Source organism: Callorhinchus milii, unplaced genomic scaffold (genome assembly GCF_018977255.1).
Source record: "Callorhinchus milii isolate IMCB2004 unplaced genomic scaffold, IMCB_Cmil_1.0 Scaffold2, whole genome shotgun sequence".
NCBI lineage: Eukaryota > Metazoa > Chordata > Chondrichthyes > Chimaeriformes > Callorhinchidae > Callorhinchus > Callorhinchus milii.
Genome location: NW_024704743.1, coordinates 61,984,285 through 62,001,737, shown reverse-complemented (window position 1 = coordinate 62,001,737; position 17,453 = coordinate 61,984,285). Strand labels below are relative to the sequence as shown.

The following is a 17,453-nucleotide window of genomic DNA, read 5'->3' as shown; positions in this document are numbered from 1 at the left end:
TACTGACAGACAGGACCTCAGTGTTAACATCTTATCCTAACGGCAGTACCTCTGTAATGCATCACACACGGAACGTCAGCCTCCACTATGATCTCAAAAAGTCCTGATATGGGACTTGAACCCAAACCTTCTGACTCAGAGCCAATTGAGCTACTAAATGCGCCAGGCTGACACCTCAATCACTGTTACATTAATTTACATGTTTTTTTGTCCATCCTGAACTTATAGCCAATATTTCTATGTGAGAAGGAAGTGGCTTTAAGCTACAGTAATACAAGTATCTACAGTTTTGATACTATGAGTTGAGTTATGTAAATGTTCATGAATCTGCACAGTTTTTTTTCTGAAGTAAGTCTGTAACAACAACTCAGTTGATATTTTCTTAACTGTCTCGGTGACCTTAGATCACGACTTGTTTTGCTGCCCACTCCCATTGTTTTCTTTTTCAACCAAGTTGAATGACTGCAATGAACAACCTCACTTTGACCCCACCATTTCCCTTGTGGATGTGCTTAGCTGACATTTTGAGAAGAAATGTGCTGACCCAGATCAGTGTTTTTACATGAGCTCATTCAGCCTCAGTCTGTGAAAGATTTAAAGAGGAAGAGGGTGTATTTTCAGTCCCTGGTATTGTGCAATGAAAGTCTGATTCAACCCCGTAACCTGCCCATCCGCTCTTCAAAATTCAAATCCAGGCGCTTGTCGTCATCTCTAACTCAATCACTCCACTTATTAGTAAAATCCTGTGAAGATCTTTGAGATTTTTAGGTGATGTTGTACTGTATAATAATATACCATATAATAATATTTTACTATATAATAATAATCCTCTCATTAGATAGTTTTCTTTTAAGAAACAATATTATGGGATATTGTACATAGGTAGTTCGGGACATATGTGCATGAGACCACCAGGAAGGTGGAAGGCAAACTAGATGGAACTTGGTCTTTTTTTGTCTAGTATTTCTTATGTTCTTATTTGATATAATCCTTTCACGACAGAAGAAAATCTCAAAGCACTTCACAGGATATATTGTAAAATGAAGAGAACATGGGATCCAATTTGCACATAGCAATATCCCACAAACAGCCATGAAGTGAATGATCAATTTTATTTCGGGGATTATTGGCCAGGACACTGGGGGAAATGCCTTTTTCTTTTCGAATAGCATCATGGGATCTTTAATATCCTCCTGATCAGGGAGACGGGACTTCGGTTTCAGGCCTCATCTGAAGGAGGGACCCTCCAACATTACAGCACATGCCCAGCACTGCTTTGGAGAGTCATCTTAGATTCTATGATTCTAAGTCCTGACGTGGGAATTGAACCCACAACCTTCTGACTAATCAACTAGGAGCTAGAATCCTAGGATTTGAGGAATACCAGTACCACTATTCCTGGGATCCCATATAGTAATGGTTCTCCCGAAATCACGGGTTTGCACCCCTTAATACCAACTAAATCAGGCTGACACAAACCCAACGCAAGGATTGTTATTATTGTAGATGAAGTGCAGGAACTGTAAATGTTCACTTCACGTATTTGACCAAATGGATGAGCCAGTAGGTTCTCTGGCCAATAGCTTCTCTTGTGGTGATTTTGCACAGACAAGACTTGTGCACTCAGGTCATTTTACAAACTAATTATCTTAAATATACAGTCACCACACTTTACAGTAAATCCTGTGAAGCACTTTGAGTTGTTTCGGCAACTCTATCAAAAAGAAGTATGATATTGTTATTATATCAAATGCATCATTCAAAGTAGAAATGGTGTAATTACTCATAGGTTAAGAGAAATTCCACCTCGGTCTCTATTGATGCAGTATTTCAGAGCATGCAAATCCTTAAATACAGTATTAACTTTGAAGCTAGTTTATTTATGTTTCTTTTAAGAACTAAAGAAAACTGGCTTCAAAGTTAAGGCTGAATTCAAAAATTTGCCAAACCCAGAATGCTCGTTCTGAATAGTAATACTGTATTGAAATGTCGAGAAGACTTGAAAAGCGCTGTGTCAAATGCAAGGATTATTATTATTATTACGTAATAATCCTTATATTGTTATCGTGCCTTTCACATCAAGACATCCCAAAGTCCTTCACAGGATTTACTGTAAAATGGAGTGACTGTGTGTTTTGTGGACAAAGGAAGGGATATTACTAAAAGTGTCCCAGTTACGTAACAGACAAGTATTTAAAATGGATGTTTACTAAATGTTTCCTGCATTGTAACTGCTTATTTTCTACATTAATAATCCTTACATTTGAGTCATTGAGACGTTTCAAAGCACTTCACAGGATACACTGTAAAGTGGATTGACCGTGTATTTGTGGAGTGAAACAGATTGCTCATTGTTAAGAAAGGTGTCATTTCTCCCTGGTGAAATGATTAAAACCATAGATGTATGAATGAATGAATGAATGAATGAATGAATGAAATGCTTTGGAAATTGCATTAAACATGGGGTCAACTTTCACATGTATGCGGATGACATCCAACTGTGCATCTCTGCCTCCACCCTTGACTCCAGGACCACTGCTGACCTGACAGAATGTCTGTCGGACATCAAGTTCTGGATGAGAGCTAACTTTCTTCAGTTGAACGTCAACAAGACCGAGGCTCTCCTGATTGGCTCCCGTCAGCACCTCCTCACCTCAGGCGCTGACAGCATCACCATCCATGGTTGCACACTCCACCTCACGAAGCAAATCCAGAACCTTGGCATCTTGTTTGATCCTCAACTATCCTTTCTATCCCACATCCATGCCATGACCCGCTCTGCCTTCCCCCACCTCCGCAACGTCGCCCGGCTCCACCACTGTCTCACACCGCAAGCTGCCGAAATCTTCATATCCACTTAACATTGAGGCTTGATTATGCAAACTCCTTGCTTGTCAGACTCCCCATCTCTTCCATAGGTCTCAGATCATCCAGAACTGGAGCCCAGGTCCTCTCCCGCACCAGGCTCCGTGACCCTATCACCCCCATCCTCAACCAACTCCACTGGCTTCCCATCCCACAGAGGATACAGTGCAACATCCTGGTCTTTATCTTCAAAGCTGTCCATGGTTTTGCTCCCCACCACCTGTGTGACATTCTAACCCCCTACCATCTTGCCCGCTACCTCCACTCAGTAGGCTTTGACCTGCTTCACGTCCCCTGCCTCCTTCAAGACCCATCTCAAGACGCTCCTCTTCAACTGTGCTTTCGATCACCCTCCTTTCCCCCTTGCCCTCCATCCTCCCCAATCCCGACTCTCAGCTCGGGTCCGAAACTCTGACTGTCCAGCGCCTTAGGATGTCCTCCCAACATGAAAGGCACTATACAAATGTAATTTTGTTGTTGTTGTTGTTGTAAATGGAGCCCAGGCCTTTGGGTGATTTGTTTTGGAGCTAACTGCATTGAATTAAAATCACAAAATGAAATCGGGGCCAAAAGAAACCTTACACCATGCATGTTCCTAAGTGGGGAAAAGTGGGGAAATAAGACAGGAGATGGCGTGAGCAGTCACTAACTTTACATTCACTTTGAGAAACTCTTAATGATTTGTTACATTCATTTAGGATCCTTTAAAAAAAAGCCTCAATTTAGAAGCTGACTTTATTAAAGGCCTTGTTGTTTGAACCCCAGTGTTGCTCTATATTTAAGAGTTTAGCAGCAATCGCCTTTCTTAGCAATATAGAAAATAGGCAGTTACTGAACAGGAAACATTTAGTAAATATCCACTTTAAACACTGGTATTTGTTACTATCAACTGGGACACACACTTATCATGTTATATCCCTTTGGTCAGCCACAGGCCACTGAGGGCTATGTCATTGAAGTGAGCAGCTTCCGGCTGTCAGCACTTAAGGAGTCTGGTTGAGCACAGGCAGCCTGACTCCCATCAGATGGTGATCCCTCTGCTGAAGCTGGGAATTTCCTCAAACTGCCTTCACTGCCTTCACTTCCACACATCACCAGAGACAGAGGAGGGATCAGCTCTGACTTGCTGGCGTCTCCTGCACCTCAGATGCCCTTTCCTGACAGGTCAGTGACGGCTCAGCTTTGGGGAACACACATCCCCACATTTCGTCCCCACGTTAGGACAAGCGATGGCGAGAAATCTCTCTCTCCAGATGTGTCTCTGGTTGTACTTTACGCGTGGAGCCACACTGACTCTGTGGTGATGTTAACGCAATGCCTGTGTCTCTTTAGGATGCTTGTGTTTCTGGCTGTGCTGGAGCTGGAGCTGTGGCTGGGGATTGACTGCGCTGACACCCAGGGGCTGAGCTCCGAGTTCTACCTGAGCAGTAAGTGCATTAGCTTTGGGTAAGATTATAAATAACACAGCAGTTTCTCAGATCCCAGATAACATGCCCTGTTTCCCTATTTCCCATATCATTGCAGACCCCCATATTTACAAATGTCTAAGCCCTGGGCGGGGAACCTAACGTTAATTCACCAATGTGAAACCTGCAGAGCACCTCTGGGGGTGATGTAATGACTGTTACATTATTAAACTATCCTCCTGGGAGGGGACAAGCGGTGTCTCCTTACAGCTGAACTGGCTGCAAGGTAACTGGCTTGCCAACAAAATAGCAGAATCCAGCCAGTCCTCAGAGGCACTCCAGGGCCCCCGCTGGTGACGCTCCAGGGCCCCCGCTGGTGACGCTCCAGGGCCCCCGCTGGTGACGCTCCAGGGCCCCCGCTGGTGACGCTCCAGGGCCCCCGCTGGTGACGCTCCAGGGCCCCCGCTGGTGACGCTCCAGGGCCCCCGCTGGTGACGCTCCAGGGCCCCGCTGGTGACGCTCCAGGGCCCCCGCTGGTGACGCTCCAGGGCCCCCGCTGGTGACGCTCCAGGGCCCCCGCTGGTGACGCTCCAGGGCCCCCGCTGGTGACCCTCCAGGGCCCCCGCTGGTGACCCTCCAGGGGCCCGCTGGTGACCCTCCAGGGCCCCCGCTGGTGACCCTCCAGGGCCCCCGCTGGTGACCCTCCAGGGCCCCTGCTGGTGACCCTCCAGGCCCCCGCTGGTGACCCTCCAGGGCCCCCGCTGGTGACCCTCCAGGGCCCCCGCTGGTGACCCTCCAGGGCCCCCGCTGGTGACCCTCCAGGGCCCTCGCTGGTGACCCTCCAGGGCCCTCGCTGGTGACCCTCCAGGGCCCCCGCTGGTGACCCTCCAGGGCCCCCGCTGGTGACCCTCCAGGGCCCCCGCTGGTGACCCTCCAGGGCCCCGCTGGTGACCCTCCAGGGCCCTCGCTGGTGACCCTCCAGGGCCCTCGCTGGTGACCCTCCAGGGCCCCGCTGGTGACCCTCCAGGGCCCCCGCTGGTGACCCTCCAGGGCCCCCGCTGGTGACCCTCCAGGGCCCCCGCTGGTGACGCTCCAGGGCCCCCGCTGGTGACAGCACAGCCAACCTGGCTTATTGGTGGGACTTGTAAGGACAGTCATCCCACACAGCTCCTGTTAACTCTCATGGGTAAGGTGGTCCAAGCAGCGGGAAAGCTTGCCAGACAGCAATATCAATGGCAAGTTATGCGGTTTCAGCTGGTTAGTCTCCAGCAGTACCCCAACACACACTCTGGCGTCTCCAAGCCTTGGCTCTTGCCAACCCGCACCTAATACTTTCCAGAATCAAGTAAGCAGGATGTGTCCCTCCAGGGAGAGAGTGCGCATTCCAGTCCAACAATCTATCTCTGGGATTTCCATGTTTAGGTGGGATACATGAAATTCTCAGTTTGGTTTGGATGCTCTTAAGCCTGGGGATGGGTTTCCATGTGTCACGCACCCAGCTGATTCCCCTTCACCGCCCCAATAAACAAATAATCATTCACTTCAGAACTGTATGTGGGACATTGCTGCGTGCAGTTCAGCTGCTGCTTTAGGTTTGCCCCTAAAATAGAGTCACTCCACTTTACAGTAAATCCTGTGAAGCAATTTGAGATGTCTTGATGATGTGATAAGACACTAGATCAAATGAAGAATCTCACAGCAGTGAGATAGCTGTGTTCCGGGAGTTCTAAGCAGAACCCGCCTTTAATCGTGATCTCAGTTAATTTATCTTTTCTTTTGGCATATAAACAGTAATGTTGATTACCTAATTTTCTTATTGCAGCATAACATTTGCAAAAAACATAATAATCACATTCCTTGCATTTGATATAGCACCTTATCACGTCAGAAGGATGTTTTAAACATCAAGGACCTGGACAATCAATGTTTCGGACCAGAGCTGGGGATCAGGATCGGGGAGGCTGGAGGGCAGGGGTGGGAGGCTGGGGGGGGAAGGAGGATGACTGAAGGCACAGTCGAAGAGGAGGATCTTGAAGGAGGCAAGGGAGGGGGCAAGGCGGAGGGACTGTTGGATGGAGTTCCAAAGGGTGAGTGAGTGGTTGAAGGTCTGCGCACCAATGGTGGGTCGGGCAAGTCAGGGGAAGTGAAACAGACTGGAGCCCATTGAACAGAGAGCGCGGGCAGGTTGGTAGTTGGTTAGGAGGTCGGACAGGTAGGGGGGAGCAAAGCCATAGCGGACTTTGAAAGTGAGGACCAGGATCTTGAACTGTATCCTCTGTGTGATGGGAAGCCAGTGGAGTCGGGCGAGGGTGGGGGTGATAGGGTCGCGGAGCCGGGTGCGCTGACCCTCAACATAACTCCAACTATTTCACAGTTACGTCTTTCTTTTGTGTGTTTCTAACTCCATCTCCCCTTGTCACAGGGATAGCCCCCACCCTTCGCAGGCTACTTTACACAGATAGAGATATGGACAAGTTCTGGGCAGCCTCCCACAGCCTGCTTGTCTCTCAGCCTTGAGATAGGCAGGTGGCTGAGGCTGCAGCCTTTTCTTTCTGTGGTCCATTGTTCTTAGGACCCGATTGCTCATTATCTCAGTAGAGTGAACATCTTCCCAGGAAAATATGAAATGTAATCAGAAACTAACCTCAGCACTTCCAGCAAAGCTACTTTTAACCCCTGCTAAGCTAGTTATTAAATCAAACAAACCTTATTAAAGGATGATGGGTAGGTTACATTCTAAACGTACATAAAGATTAATTAAAAGCCTTAAAAAACATTAAACATCATGAATATAATCTTACAGAGCGAGTGACTTTTTTTTTATTTGAGGATTGTTGGCTAAGACACCGGGAAAAAGTTCCCTTCTCTTTACGAAAATGGCATGGGATCTTTAACATCCAACTATTTGTGGACATTAAAGATGATGATTTTGTGATGTGGAATATGCAGTGATATTGAGCTGTGTTTAATGGTGAACCTTTAATAGTGGGACTGAAACACATGGCCCGATGAACTGCTGATTAGTGAGAGGCCCCTTTTAAGTGCCCACTTTGAAAGCCCTGTGCTGTCTCTTGGGACAAGCTGGAGGCTATCCAGATGGAGTTATTAGGACAGTCACTGAATCGGGGAGGGAATGGAGTGGTTGTATGCGTTATACCTACTTTGAATGAACAATGTTTCAGCAAAATTGAAAAATTGTGATCGTCATATGAATGCTTCTCATTGTGATGAAAAGGTGATTTCCTCTGTAATTTACAGTAGAAGTGTGTAGGTAGCATTGTTCACCGATGTTCCATACATAGTAATGTAATACATAGTGTGTAATTATAGAGCTGCCAAGCCAGGATTTTTAATAGAAAACACATGGATAAATATTATGCGCCATCTTTGTTGCATTCAGTATTACAGTTACAGCATCCAATTACTTTTTCATCAGTAAGGTATTAACCTAAAACACTACAGTATAATTATTTGTCTAAACATATGTCTTACCCATTTGCCATTGAAATGCGCTTTCCCTACTCCATTCTCCTTGTCCCCCCCATCCCCCGGTCCCTAACTCCAGCTTGGGTGCAAATCTTAGACTATGCAGCACCTTGGGACATCCTCTTGAAGTGAAAAACGTTATAATAATAATCCTTGCATTTGATACACATTGTGCACAGCAGTGTTGCATAAACGGCCGTGGATTGAGTGACCAATTTATTATTATTTTTGAAGGGCTTATTACTCCGGAAAGTGATCTGACAATCGACTAACAACAACCGGGTTCCTACTTGATGTTAGGTAAACTGAGGCATGTTGAGTAATGAAACTTGCCTTAGGTTTTGCCTTGCCCGGGAATCAAAACCGTGTCCTCTCGCTTGCGATATACTTTTTTTATATATATATATATGTATAATAGATATATCTCATTGTTGTATAAGTGTAAATTTGAATTGAATTGTAAATAAATTTTTTTGTGAACTTATATGAACCTACACAAGAACAAGAGCATTGTATGGGTTAATATCTGCCATTAGGCATTTAGGTTATGAGTTGAAGCTTTGAAAATTGTGAATCTCCACTCTAAAGAGTAGGCTAGTTGAAGGGTGGGGGGGCAGGTGCCTGACCTGGAACATAATATATTTGCCAATATATTTCATCCTTCACATGTTTTTAGGCTGTTTCTCACTCGTGGGATGAGTGTGGTCACTTGAGACCCTGAACATGTTTCACATCTGGATATACAACGTTGAACAAGCTGTTAAATAGAAAACTATTCTTTAGAATAGAATTCTAAAACAAAATCTGATCTTTAAAAATGTAATTTCATAGGTAACGTTTCATGAAATGAAAAATCTATCTTACAAAATAATACTGCAGATGTGCACATGCTCAGGCAATCACACTGATTCCAATTGACCATGAAACGGAAAGATGAGAAAGTAAAGACAGTAAGTGTTCTTCAGAGACATATCAAACTGAAGCTCTTGTTTATCTCATTTCCAATTCTTAGAAACCACTGTATGCTCTCTTTTTCCTAGGACGTGTCAGTGGTGTGTTTCATTATGATCAGCGGATTCGATATTCTCTCACTTTTCCCAGTGCTAAGCTGGCTTGTAAACGAGACTTTGGGGCTACGCTGGCAACCAGAGATCAGTTACACGTGGCCTATCTGGCTGGACTGGAGGAGTGCAGAGCAGGCTGGATCTCAGAGAGAGAGGTTGCTTACCCCAGGATACACAGAAACTGGAACTGTGGTCAAAACAGAGTTGGCATCATATCATATGGAATCAGGAAAAACCTGCTGGAAAATTGGGATGTGTATTGTTATAAACGTGAGGATGACCATTCTGTTTTTAATGAGTCAATGGTGTTGGAAGGTAACACTCCCAGAGACAGAACAGAAAATCTGTCATTGTATTCAGTGCTACCTACCTCATGGAAGAGTGGATCTAAGGAACCAATGGTGCCTGAACGAAATCTGCCCAGAACTCATGAATATAAAGAGAAAGTAATTCAGTTTCCAAATATAGTAACCGCTCACAACACAAAACATCTCTCTGGCTCAGAAATATTAACACAGTTAAACACCATGAATTTTACATTGTCTTCCATTTTCTCGCCTGTCAACAATTCAGCAATGAAAAGTATTGAAAAGTCAGTGAAAGGATTTACAACGGAATATCCTGACACTTGGAAACATTCTTTAGTCTCAAAGGAAAGCGGCAAGATTAGTTCAATGGAAGAGACTCAGTTAACATCAAATAGGGCAAACTCTGGAATGACAAACAGTGAAGATTACTCTGCTGCAAAAAACACAACTGATGCTAATATAACATCCCCTGAAATAAATGAAGAGTTGTTGCAAATCAGGAATGTGACTGGGGACACAACTGCTAAAAGCTTATGGGCTGTTACAGCAGATCGTGTTTCAGAACATGAGGTCCTTAAACTGTCTATGGTTTCACTTGATGTCAGGGCTGATCCTGATGGGGGGACCAACCCCCAAAGGAACGATGAGGTGACAGCTGCCAAACCTCAGCTTCTTACACAAACTCCTACTAGTAAAGCCAGACCAACACAACCAGCTAACATTAGCAATGTCGAGAAAAAACAGAGAAGCCCAGATCTTTCAAACAGCCTCCAAAGCACTACTCAGTCGGACCGCACAGACAGATTTTTATTCACTGACAGTAAAGCAATGCTTTTAACTGAAGTCAAAGAAGAGAGTTTTGATGGATTTATGGCCATAGCATTTACTGAGGAAATATCAGAGCATTTTTTGTCAGGAGATCCAAGTCCCCCAGGGTTTACTGTGGCTCCTTTCTCCGCAGTAATTCATGGGTCTACAAGGTTTGTCGCTAAGACTGTGATTACTGGTTCAACAGTGCAACCAGAACCAGATGTGACAGGAAAACAGATGTTTTTGTCCCAAACCTCTGCAATTACAGTTTCAAAAGAAGATGGTGATGAATCATCAAAACCAGTGACAACCACAGTAGAAACTGCAGAAAATGTATCTTCATCTGTCATTGTGTTTGCAGAAAAAACAATACCTTCAGAGCAAGATATTTATCACCAAAGGGATCCACATTACCTGTCTGGGTTAACACCCCAAGAATACTCTTTAAATAGATCAGCACAGTTGTCTTCAATAGATTCAAATAATACAAGGTATCAAAATGAAGAGACACAGAAAGAAACCAACAATCCAGTTTCAGGGTTACTGCTGGAGAATAATAGCACTGAAATGATGGAAAATGACCCATCAGATTTATCCGTTCAAATAGAGGATCATAATACTAAGAGGAAATTCAATGTAATTGATAGAGATGAGTCAAAGCTTTTAACAACAGTCTGGACACCCAGTGAGGATCTTCTGACACTTTCACCCAGTGTAGATACAAATGTACAGTCGGTCATGTTGACCACAAACAATGCAGCTTTGCCAGAAACACCTCCTACGAGGAATCATTTGCAGCCTGAAGCACTGAGAGTAGAGGACACAGTACATCTGTCAGAGAAGATGCAAGGATATCATGGTACAGTTCAGCTTAGTACAACCGGCAGAGATGATACAATCCTTTCAGGGACAGAAAGTGATTACAGGACAGTTGCGATACAAGTGCACACACTTGCAACACCAACACCAGAGAGCAAAATACAGCTGGGCATATCCAGCCACAATGCCATAGCTTTTCCAGAGACCATCACTTCAGGTAGAAATGAAGAACTTGTGACAGTCAATGTAAAAGATATTTCACAAGAAGCAATTTCTAATGTAGACCAACTGGGAACAAAATCACACATGACTTTAGATGATGAGAAAGAGCCATATGAATCTGGAGCAATTGATGATATCAGACAGTCTGAATTGATTCCAGAGGACACAAGACTAGATGTAAGAGTCAGTACAGAGATGGGTGGACAGGTTGTCACTGCTATCGAAATGAATACGGAGCAGCCAGTTACACACAGTATAGATCATACATCTGGAGCAGCTGTAATTGCTGATAGCTCAGTTATGTCAGATATAACCAGTGATTTAAACATCTCTTTGCAACACACAAACAGTGAAAATCATATCTCAGAATCTACAGTATCTGACGCAGAACTAACTACACCCAGTGTGGATGTTATCAAACTGCAAAATACTGTGAGCACAGAGAGAGCCAAACAAGGAACATTAAAGAAAGACCACAATAATCAGCTGTTTGTACAGCCCATAGCTGAGGTGCTGCAATCCATCACATCTCAGGGAGAGAATCAAAGCTCTGCCAGTGCAATAACCAACAAGAATGATTTAAGTGCAAACAACACAGTCCCAACAGATGATAAAGTCCCATTCCTGATATACAACGGTAATAGTACACTCCAGGAAGTCACAACTGTTCCTGGTATGTCAGGGAAGCCTTTCAGCCACAGTGCACACAGCTCGTTGGAGCAAAGCTCATTTTTAGGTGGCAGGACTGACTTTTCAGGCACATCCACCAGAAGTCACACACATCTCCCAGCCCCAGTAACAGGCACCGAAGGCTCGCCCTTATCAAAAGTGGAATCTACTCAGCACTCTATCCCACCTTTGATAAATGTTCAGATTTCTTCGTCATCAGCTTCAACAGGTTTTGTGAACATCACAGAGACTTCCTCCTCTGCAAGTCTAGGTTCTATGCAAACTCTTGCAACAGAAAGATCATTACAGCTTCATCTGCCAGCTACATTATCTTCTCCTGTTGCTACCACTGGAATATCAACAGAAAAAACTTCTGCATCACCACCTGCTTTCTCATTCGTGACTTTAGGTAAGTGCATTGCTCAGAGGAGACCCTCAACAATTCGTATTGGTAAACCCATGAACTTTTGTCTCCATTGTATTATTCTCATAAGTAAAAGCACTTAAAATTGATAATCATTCGTGAGACAGTTAATCTTTTTAAAACAGGTTATTCACCAGTTATTCATTTAAATTTTAATCATGGAAATAGAAATAAAAATTCAATTTAAGAGTAGTGATTCAGATCAAGATTATTCCACTTATATCTTATAGGATGTAAAAGCATCCTTTGAGTTTATAATTTATTTTGTAGGATTTCAATTGATTTAACAAACTTCAATCCTCATACTCCCCAAGGATATTTATACATGTATGTGAATTCTTACCAAGTCCCAGATTTCTCCTCTATCCTGTTACACATGTCTTTGTCTCAACGTAAGGCAAAGCTTTCTTCCTTTATTTGCTTACAAAAATGGCACAAACTATTGAAAAGATCTTACAAGCATTTTAGGACAATATTTCATAGCATATTTTGGTCACAGTAGAATGAAACGTATAGACAACGTTTTGTACATATATTTTATTGCATTTCTGTCAGCAAGCATTAACAATGCATCTAGTTCAATGCCTTGGGACATCCCAGAGCTTTAGAATATCCTCCTGATGTGGAAGGCCCTCCTACTTCTCTGCCCTCTCTCATCCCAACTCTATCCCCCCCATGCTTGGGTCCTGATCCCTGACTCTTCAGTGCCTTGGGACATCCTCCTGAGGTGAAAGGCGCTTTATAAATGTAATTTTATTGTTTTTGTATGGTTACATACTGTAATTTGTACATGATGTTTGGCAACAAGTGAAGGAAATATGCAGTGCATTGTGCTTCCTGATTCAGATTCATGTGGTGATGTGCCGAAAGGAACTGCAGGAACCTTTCAGTCTCCAGGATATCCACAATCCTACCCCAGTGACATGGATTGCATTTGGGTCATCGAAGCTCTTCCTGAAGACCTTGTTCAATTGGAATTTACTGTCATGTCAATTGAAAGACATAGGACATGCAAGTATGACTATGTGATTGTCTATGATGGCAAAGGACCCAACAAAGTGGAGATGGGCAGGTAATAATGGGTAAATATGAATGTAAATATAATCAAGATCGATGAGGAGATAAAGTCATTTCTGACGTACACAAAATGGAATGACTGTGCTATAACATGATAGCAATATATACAGGAAATGATTGTTAGTTATGAGAGATTTGAGGAAATTAATTTATTGAATTATGTGAATCAAGATCAAAGCAGGCAATGTGAATGAATAGTTTACATGTGCCCTCAGCTGCTAACCATTTCCTAAACTTGTTACCAAAAATATTCTGGAATCTGGGCAGACAGAAAGTTTCTTTTCTCACTGCTAAACAAACAGTGGGATGAAACTGTTACAGTTAATTCAGTGATGTCATGGTCTCATTTGGTAAACATTTAGTTCAGACCTGGTACAGTTCCGACTCGTGTCTGATTTGTGTTCGGGTCAGATCTGTTTATACATCTGGCTCATGTCTGGTTCGTGACTAGTACAGACCTGGTTCATATACTTTCATATGAATAGCTTTTCTTGTTTTACCGGTTATCAGTGAGGAGATGTTCTGGAATAGGGAGCATTTATGTGGAGCTTTACCCTAGGAAATTGAGGGTGTGGAGTGGAATCTACAATAGGGTATTCTGCTTTACTACTGGAATGTGATTGCTGGATCAAATGGCCTTTCTTCTGGTTACTTACATGAGAGCACTGCCTACCAATGACTTGCTGATTTTTATTGCACCGCCTCATTGACTCAGGTTCTGTGGATCGGAAGTTCCAGCAACGCTCCAGACGTCATCCAATACCATGACCATCGTCATGCAATCCGACTCCTCAGTGGAACTGGAGGGGTTTTCAGCTCAATTCAACACATTTCGCATCCCATCAGGTAACGGTGAGCACCCAGTCTGATCAATTATAACATTTGACATGAATTTGTTTTGCACTTTGTCAACTATTGCTTTTGATCAAGTTAGTAGAACCCCAAATCAGTGACATGTTGACTATTTCACTCTCTCCACCATCTATAGGTCAGACACGTCTGGTTGGGGGAAGGAGTATGTATAGCGGCCTGGTAGAAGTTGAATTTGATGGGAAGTGGGGAGGAATATGTGCTAAACAGTGGGGCAGCAGCGATGCCAAAGTGGTGTGTCATCAGCTTGGCTTTACTGGGCCTGCTTTAGCCACAAGGTAAGTACTTCATCTTGATTAGGTATTGAGTTGGGTATGGAGTTACCTAAAACTTTGGACATGCTTCACTGGGTGTTCTGTTAAGGTTGGGTGAAGGTGTCTTACTAGAGTAGACTAGAGAAAGATTTCCCTACTCTCAGCCTGTGCTGTACCTGACCTGGAATTATTTCATAATGACATTGGGAGCAAAATGTGGAAAAACAATTTGTTCCCAGGATTGCCATTCCTTACCTCCCTAAATATAAAGGCTTGCTTTCTCAATGGAAACAAGACCTTGACATATGCAATTGGTTATTATAGAGCATGTTATGCTGTAAGGCAGTTTGAGAAGAAGGGGATTCGATGGCAGTGGGTGTAATGAGTGTGTTTCTGTCCTTACCACAGGATTAAGGTGAGTGAGCGAGGCACCCCACTAGCTGTATCTTACGCTAAATGCAAGGGAGATGAGAAGATCCTGCAGAACTGTGATATCAGACGGACTGGCAAATGTACATCCAATAAACGTGCAGCAGTGATCTGCCAGGGTGAGTTAACCTGCAGCTTGCCCCAGATTTCCAATCTTTACCATTCAGTAGATGGTCATTAACTGAATTGGGATCAAGGAGGAAATACCAACAAGAACACTAACTAGCATTTATACAGTGCACTTCACACAGAGCAGCGTCTCAGAGCCTGAATCATAGTGGAGCTTAACTCCAAGCTGGGGAGAAATGAGAAGTGACAATAGGCACAGGGTTGAAGAGGAAAGTCTTGGAAAGGAAGAGGAAAGCGGCTGAGACTATCCTGCATGAAGAGCACTATATAAATTCAAAATTGTTGTTGTTAAATGTGGAAAACTGAAGTATAAGCATGATCCATCAGCATTTGAAAGACAAGATAAAGTTTCGGGTGGAATCCCAAGTTCCTGATTTTAGTTTTGTTTTATATGCTGTGCAGTAGAAGATGCAGTAGTGATTTTGTAATTTGAATTTGAATACAATATTGAATAACACAGAAAACTGCTTAGTTTTTTGATTTTTTGTGGGGGGTCAGTAGATGTCTAATACATATAGAAGAGTGTCCAAACCGGACTGATAGTTCCACATAGTATGTCACCTACATATAGAAATTGCCAGTGTCTGGAATGGAATGCACAATCTCTCCCTGGAGGACAAGTCCCTGTTTACCTAATTCCGGAAAGTGATAGACGCAGATTGGCAAGAGCTAAGGGTTGGGGATCCCAGAGTAGGTGTTGGGGTACTGCTGGGGTCTAACCAGCTAAAACCATATAGCTTGCTATTGATAGCACTGTCTGGTAGGCTTTCCTGCTGGTTTTCCAGCTGGGACCATGCTATCCATTAATAATACTAAAGGGTGTGGGAAAAGCAGGAGATTAGTAATAGTAACATTGGAATGCCTAGGACCAGAAAGGTTCACTGTGGTCTCCCTGGTTGGCTCCAAAATGAACAGAATGCCAGATTACTCCTCTAAACTCTCACACTTCAATTGAATTTTTCACCAAACACTTATCTAATTCCATCAGGAATTGGTTGGCACTATTGGCCTCCCGCACCTCTCTAGATTGTCTGTTTGACATATTCCCTCTTTGCTGTTCAGAGGTGAGAGTTTGGTTAGAGTTTGCAGCTCCAGGGGGGAAGCTTCCTCCCCTCTCAGACAAGATGGGCTGAATGGCCTCCTTCTAGGCTCCTAACATTGTAAGTCACAATTACACACAGGGCTCAGTTGAAGAGTTTTCATTCCCATTCATCACAATATCATCAATCATCATTAAAATGTACACAAGTTAGCACAATTTTGATTTTCACATGGGTTGGCGGGGGTCCAGCAATTCATGGGGCGGTAGGGATGTTTATAGGGATAACAGTAGGATGGAAAGTTATTGCTGACAGCTTACCCTGATATTTTGGACTTGACACAGTTGGGGAGTCTTGTGCAGCCTTGAAGAGTGCAGGTGTCCTGGAGTCTGGCCTCTTCATTGTGGACCCCGATGGCACAGAGGGTGGAGTGGATGCGTTCCCTGTAGAATGTGACATGGTCTCTGACCCGACAACAGGTCAGTCATTCTCTATTGTGCTTTATTTTAATTTTAATAATAGACCAACTCTCAACAAAATCATGCATTGCTAAATTGTGATTGCAATGAGCCAGAAATGGTGGATTTTTACAAATAGTAACTGGAGAAAATCAGTTGGGTCTGAATTAGAGGATATGATATTTAATAACAATAATAATCCTTACGTTTGATACAGCGCCTAAACACATCATTGAGACGTCTCAAAGCGTTTCACGGGATATATTGTAAAGTGATGGTGACTGTTTGTTAGGCAAACGCAGCAGCTTTGAGCCAGGTGTTGACCCAGGACTTGGGGCTGATATCCTGCTTGTCCTTAATTATAATGACTTAATATCGCACTTACAATAGGATTCTATTATTCATAAGTGCATGTGGTCAATGTGTTAGCTTTGCTTAGTGTCTGCACTGAAGATCATGTCCTGGGCTTCATTGTATTGTATGACCTTTATCACCTCTGTGATTTTTTCCATTTAAATTATAACAATTATAGCTCATGCATTTGATATAGCTCTTTAACATGTCGGCAAAACATATGATTTGTAGGCAAATAATATTCATGGATCAACAATTAGATATAAGAATGAAGATAAATAGTTTGTTATACTAGGTGTCTGTGCTCAAATTATGCTGAATTCAGGTCGGTCTTTACCTGCCATTGAATGCAGCAATTTAATGCTATATTCCTAATAAAAATAATAATTCTTGCATTAGATTTAGATTCTTATCATGAAATGTCTCAGAGCACTTCACATGATTTATTGTACAGTTCAATGACTGTTTTTGTAGTGAATGGTGAGACTTGCATACAGCAATGTCCGCAAAGCTATGAAGTGAATGAACAATTTTATCTGGAGATTTGTTGGCCAGGGCACAAGCTCTCTATTTTTAACATCCACCCAAACATGCAGATGAGACCTCAGTTTAATGCCTCAACTGAAGATGAGATCATTCATAATGCAGTAGCCCCTGGGGTGTCAGCGTAGACTATGAGCTCAAAGTCCCAAAGTGGGGCTTGAATCCACAAGCTTCCAACTCAGAGGCAAGAGCTACCGACTGAACCAGGCTGATATCTATATTATAT

The 17,453-nt window shown here is 43.3% G+C and overlaps 1 protein-coding gene across 1 annotated transcript; it reads left to right on the top strand.

Annotated features, from left to right (window-relative positions):
• The first annotated feature begins 3,494 nt into the window (after nucleotides 1-3,494).
• On the top strand, nucleotides 3,495-16,737 carry LOC121852913 (versican core protein-like). Its single transcript, XM_042346977.1, has 9 exons — nucleotides 3,495-3,499; nucleotides 4,198-4,292; nucleotides 8,798-12,058; nucleotides 12,920-13,145; nucleotides 13,866-13,996; nucleotides 14,139-14,298; nucleotides 14,683-14,822; nucleotides 16,217-16,351; nucleotides 16,721-16,737. Exons 1-9 carry the CDS (start codon nucleotides 3,495-3,497, stop codon nucleotides 16,735-16,737), a joined length of 4,170 nt encoding a protein of 1,389 aa, XP_042202911.1.
• Nucleotides 16,738-17,453: the final 716 nt, after the last annotated feature.

Coding starts and splice junctions, on each gene's coding strand:
- LOC121852913 (XM_042346977.1), top strand. Junction 4,293..8,797: donor CTCCGAGTTCTACCTGAGCA/GTAAGTGCATTA, acceptor TCTTTTTCCTAG/GACGTGTCAGTGGTGTGTTT. Junction 13,146..13,865: donor AACAAAGTGGAGATGGGCAG/GTAATAATGGGT, acceptor TCATTGACTCAG/GTTCTGTGGATCGGAAGTTC.